Here is a 6,000-nt window from a genome sequence, read left to right as displayed (position 1 = left end):
CGAGATAAGCAGGTGAGTGTTCAGCATACAGATTGTTTGGTAGACTTAACTTGAGTTATAACAGTCTGTGTGTTTCTTGCAGGTGCGGTGACGATTATCTGGAAACGAGGAAGACTAAGGAGGATGAAGAGAAGGGATCGTAGCAGGTAAATAGTGCAGGTAAGTAGTACGGGTAAGAAGCAAGGTAAGTTCTACAGTTGGTAACAACCAGATGATTTGGGAAGGGACAGGGGCCCGTTTCAATAAGGAGGTTCAACCAGCTCTGAGTTAAAACATGAACTCTGAGTTGACTTACCCTGAGATGGGAAACTCTGAGTTTTCGGTTTCAGAACAGCTGAAATGAGTTAGTTCAATCAACTCTGAGTTGACTGACTCTGAGTTAAGCGTGTGTACCACAACTATAAAAAGCCATTATCAATGGAGCGCAGATATTATGAGTCAACATGGCAACAGCGCCAGACAAAAAGAGGTCTTCATATTTCTCACCAGCAGAACTGGATGTGCTTATGCAAGCATATGGAGAGTACGAACATATATATTTTTTAAAAAGCAACACAGCTGCAGTGGCGAAGGACAGAGAGTTAGCTTGGGAGAAAATAGCTGCTCGAGTCAATGCGTAAGTTTACATTTGAATTACTGTTATACAGTGTTGTGTGTAATTAATTAATTTAAATACTGTAATTTAATTAAAGGGATTACTCCGTAATTTAAAGTAAAATCTGATGTAATTGCATTAAATGCCGCATAGACTATAAAGCAATTCTGTATAAAACAATAGTGGATTTAACATCAAATTTTAAAAGGTATATTTTTTCAAGAATAATTCATGCAATTGTATATTGTTTGTTTGAAAGCATTAAAAGTGCTGTTTCTTGTCTCTCCTTGTATTGTTCAAGTGGTTGAGGTTGATATGGGATTTAGAAAGTAATTAGTAATAAGTAGACCAATACTTTCTAGAGATAGTAATTATTGCATTAATCTAATTACACTGTTGAAGATGTCATTTGTAGCTAATAATTAATAACTATTTTAGAGTAACTTACCCAACTGTTATAATATCAGAGGTGAAACTGGAAGAACAGTATGTTATTAAACCTAATTTTAATTTTAATAGGTTGAATCCTGCAGGTATTAAAAGAACATGGCAGCAGCTGAAAATGAAATATAAAAACATAATTCAATCAGGTAAGGCTTGAGCATATCATGGGTGTTAGGCTACCTGACTTTACAAACATTGACATATTAAATAACTAAATAGCATCCAGTGTCTAGCTATGCAGCAGCATTTTTGTCATAGGTCTAAATGTTCATTCTCATTTGACTACTCAGCCAACAGAAAGAAGGCAGAGGCTCGCAAAACGGGGGGAGGACCTGCACCACCACCTCTGACAAATGCAGAGGAGATGGCCCTGAGCCTGAATGCTGGAAGGCCAATGGCTGAGGGAATTCCTGGAGGGACTTCATCAGAGCCAGTCACTCCAGAAGATTTAAGTGCCTTCAAAAAATGTAAGAGGTCTACCTATGTGTTATTTTTTATATAGGCTATTTGTGATATTTCCATTTATTTTTCTTTGGGATGGGTTTTTCGTTGGTCCCAACAGATTCTGATGGTAAAATCTGTCTTTTGGAGCCTCCTGTCCCAACAGAACCCCAGACAGTTGTAAGTAGCCTACTCAATACACCAGAAATTATAACAAATAGTATTATAAAGTGTACTCAATCAAATGCTTATCTTCACAGGATGATGGGGATGAAGAAACAGTTTATGCTGCCACAGAGAGGCCTACAGAGGTAATGTTAATATTATGTGTCTATCAAACAATCTACACATTCACATTTCTTCAAATTTTTTATGTGGAGTAGCCTATAGACTCTAAGTTTATATCCAAGTATAAACAGACAGTCTCATCTCTCCCGCTTCCAGAGTGTGGAAGAACAGCAGGAGGAAGGTCCATCAACTTCTGGTGCACAGATGAACAAAGTTCATGTATTGATGTTCATGTGTTGATGTAACTCTAATCTACTGTATTTTCAGTTGCCAGTTAATGAGTTATATAGAAGACTTCTTATTAAAAAGATAGAAAAAAAAAACAGCAAAGAACTTGTATACTTGGACCGCCAGATCCAAAAGGCAGATCTGGAAATTGAGATTCTGAAACTAAAGCTAGAGGTGAGTGCATGGTCACAGGTGAATTCTAAGAAGTATTGAAAATAAATGTAAAAAAAAGTTGTTGTTTTTTTTTTAGGAAATAAAGTACACCATATAAATTGCTGTGATTTTGTGTTTATTCATTTTTATTTTATTTTGTGGTTGGTTGTGGTGGAGGATATCATGTGGATTAATCTGAGAAGACATTGCGGCATATCATATCTCGAACTACCCTTCCATCCTGGAAATCTTCCGGGTTGATAGGGTCTTCCATTTGAAGGGCAGGGTGTTGCTCCCCTCTAATTATGGTAATATTATGGAGAACAACACATGCCACAATAATGTCGCAGGCCCTTTCATGGGTTACCCTGAGGTGATGTAGGCACTGGAAATGTGCTTTCAACAGGCCGATGGTCATCTCCACCCGGGCTCTCGTCCTGCAGTGTGCCATATTGAAACGCTGCTGGGGGCCTGGTTCCGGTTCTGGGTAAGGGGTAATTAGTGTTGGTCGGCATGGGTAACCCCTATCTCTCAGCAGAAAGCCATCAATCTCTCCTGTAAGAAAGTTCACATTGCTTTAGAGCTGCATAGAAGTTCCCCTGTAAGTGTGTAGTGCATGCATTGAAATACATGTATAGGACATACATTTACTTACCCCTTTCCAGTCTGTTGCTCAGGGTTGACTCCCGATACATTCGTGAGTCATGAACAGAGCCGGGCCACTTGGCCTCCATATTTGTAATGATATGTGCAGCATCGCATATGATTTTGACAGTGCAAAGAATGAGACATGTTACAGTATTGTGATGTAGTCTTTGACCATTAGAAAAAGTAGGCTGTCAGTGTACCTGCACATTAATACTGTGGATGGACCTCCTGTTGACATAGTCAGCTTCATTTTCGGAAGGTGCAATGATGGGAATATGTGTGCCATCAATGCATCCAACCACATTCGGAAATCCTAAAAGGAATTCTAATTATTAGGTTACTTCCAGGGGTCGCAGCAAGATGTTCTTAACTGAACGTCATTTATCAGGTTAGCCTCATTTAAACCGATTTCTACACCACTGACCTGCAATCCTGTGAAACTCCTCTTTGATGGCTCTCACGGGTTTGTGCCCAGGAAACAACACAAAAATTCTCAGAAAGCGAGGCACACTTTCCTTACCGCTCTGCAAACAGTAGCCTTACTAATATGTTCTGCATCCCCGATGTTATACAGAAAACTACCATTTGCAAAGAAATGTAACGTAATGCAACACAAAGCATCTGCACGGATGTAAGAGCACGGCCGCAATGGCTGATGTTACTGATGTAAGGATGGATGAGATTATGGATGTATCTTATTGACTGTAAAGAAAAACAGTACCGCTCAAATAAAAATGCATAGGGAAATGACAAAAAAATCCACTCTTGGCGTCAAAATCCTCTCCCGACGTAAATGTAACTCCCTATGAATTAATGCAGCCTCTTCATCTACAGGATCGTCCATAAAAGGACATGCCATTTCATTCACTTTGATGCGCTCTGCGTGACTGAAATGTGTGCAATGAATGAATGTACCGAAAGAATGAATGAGGTGTTTAAACACCACTTCTTCTTTAAAAAGGGGGAGGAGACCGAAAGAAACTCTGGGTTTACCAAAGAAATCCTGCTCCCGACCAGGTTAGGTTCACAGAGTAAGTTGCCATGGTAACTGACTCTGAGTATAAGTTACCTCTCTTTCAGAAACGGGCTTGACTTACCCTGCTTTCTCAGGTTTGACATACCTCCCATTCTGAAACCGAAAACCCAGAGTTTCCCTCATTTCAGGGTTAACATAATCAGATTTTTCACTTAACCTCCTTTCTGAAACAAGCCCCAGGTGACTGCTACTGTTTGTGTTGATGAGTGGGTGCAGGTGCGCTGGGTTAATCAGGTGAAGACAATCAGGTGAAGCTGATTGAATGGGTTGAGCTGTATGGAATTATGTTTGTGCCAATAATAGAGAACGTAACTTTTCAAGAAACTAATAAAAAATTTAAATGAAACTGAATAAAATATATTTGAAACTGAAAAAGAATAAATCGCAGGCAGAGTTTTTGACTTTGCTTTTAATACAATGCATGTTTTGCTAACTGTTTTCTCATCTTTCTTTCGCTGATCTGAAATGAAGCTCTAGCATAAGTTCTGCCGGGAAGACTCAATTGTTACGTCACTTATTACCTTCTCATCTATCCAATCATATTCCTATACTTGTGGTATAAAAGATTGGTACTTACACACGTCTGAGTTCGCAGATGCTGACGCTTCAATTCACCTCCATCCTCCCCACCACTACCAAGATGGGTCTTTCCCTCCATCCTCCCCAACACCATCAGGATGGCCTCTTCCCTCCATCCACTCCACCACCACCAGGATGGACCCTTCCTATACCTCGCAGGGGGTCAGCTGTGCCCCTGCCTTCGTCTTCAGGCAGGATATGCAGATCCAGACCCTCGGATTGCAAGCTACGGACGGGTCCTACGCCAAAGAACTTGATTGCTTGTTGGGCTGTTAATAAATGTTTAATTGTTACAGTATTTATTCTCCCGAGTCTTTCTGGTAGAACTAAAAAATGCGCTTCCAGAGTCTTCATTTACACTTCTGAGGTTTTCGTTTACGCTCCCTGAGTTTTCATTTCATTACATATTTCACACAAAGAATGCTATTGTTGCCTTTTTTTTATCATGCTGCTAATTTTATTTAGTTATTTCATTTAGGTAATATTATCATCTAACATTTAAAATTGTAAATATATTTTAACAATCATCAACAGTTTCAATTGTGAAATATAAAACCAGTTGAATGAATGTAATTAAAAATATGAATTCAAATAAATTTACAATATTGTCACTAAAGTATATACACAAGTATCAAAGTGAAAGTCTTGGATGCAATTATGTTGTGACAGGACCAGAATCCACAAAACATTAACTGCATACTATAATGGACACTATTATCATGATATACATTACTATACAAAATGCACAAGAACAAATACAGAGTACATACTTAAAATTCATATACATTTTAAATGATGCAATGATCCTTTGAACAGTTCCTGTTCCTGTTACAGTACAAGTAACAAAACAGTGACTGTGTGGGTACAAGGATATAGTCCACCCAAAAAATGAGAATTCTCTCATCATTTACTCACCTTCATGCTATCTCAGATGTATATGACTTTCTTTCTTCACATAAACAAACAAAGATTTTTAAGGAAATAATCCTTCTCTGTGAGTCCATATAATACAAGTGGATTGCAACCCATGTACGTATGACAGTTGGTTGGAAGTGATTTGTAATAGTTGAAACAGTTTACATTATTAGTATTTTTTTCACTTCAGAAGGTATTGATTCATCCACTGAGGTCGCATGGACATCATGGGTCACTGTGTGTGGTTTTTATAGGAAATAAATATGGACACAGAAAAAGCATTTTGTTACTCATAATAGCTACATATAATAGCTTCATCAGTCATATTTATCACACAAAAGTAATCAGAATAAATATTGCAACCAGGGCGATACTTAAATAATTGAGTGTTTACATATTATGAACAGAGACGTGGTCTGTGGTAAAGTCGTGTCTCTCCTCTTTCAAAGACTCTGCATTAAATTCAGTTTTAAATAGCTTTATTGGCATGGTAAAAAAGAAAAGAAAAAAAAAAGGCTTTACATTGCCATAGTTGAATCAGGCAGTGATTGACAGCGTTCTGGTCCAATGGCATCGGTCATTGTCTGATACAGTCCTTTTTGTACTGTAGGCTACAGTACAGATACTGTCCAGTAATCTAGCCGAAAGTTGGGCTGGCTGAGGGGAAATATGA

The 6,000-nt window shown here is 38.5% G+C and overlaps 1 protein-coding gene across 1 annotated transcript; it reads left to right on the top strand.

The window, feature by feature from the left end:
- Window positions 1–1,131: 1,131 nt before the first annotated feature.
- LOC309505800 (uncharacterized protein) lies at window positions 1,132–2,008 on the top strand (the record flags this gene model as incomplete). The annotated part of the gene is made up of 5 exons (XM_082179258.1): window positions 1,132–1,185; window positions 1,330–1,506; window positions 1,602–1,660; window positions 1,741–1,791; window positions 1,925–2,008. Exons 1-5 carry the CDS (start codon window positions 1,158–1,160, stop codon window positions 2,006–2,008), a joined length of 399 nt encoding a protein of 132 aa, XP_082035384.1. The 5' UTR covers window positions 1,132–1,157.
- Window positions 2,009–6,000: the final 3,992 nt, after the last annotated feature.

Source organism: Leuciscus leuciscus (assembly GCF_965113295.1).
Source record: "Leuciscus leuciscus genome assembly, chromosome: 9".
Taxonomy (NCBI): domain Eukaryota; kingdom Metazoa; phylum Chordata; class Actinopteri; order Cypriniformes; family Leuciscidae; genus Leuciscus; species Leuciscus leuciscus.
The sequence above is the reverse complement of the archived record's forward strand: the minus strand, read 5'-3'. Positions and strand labels throughout refer to the sequence as shown.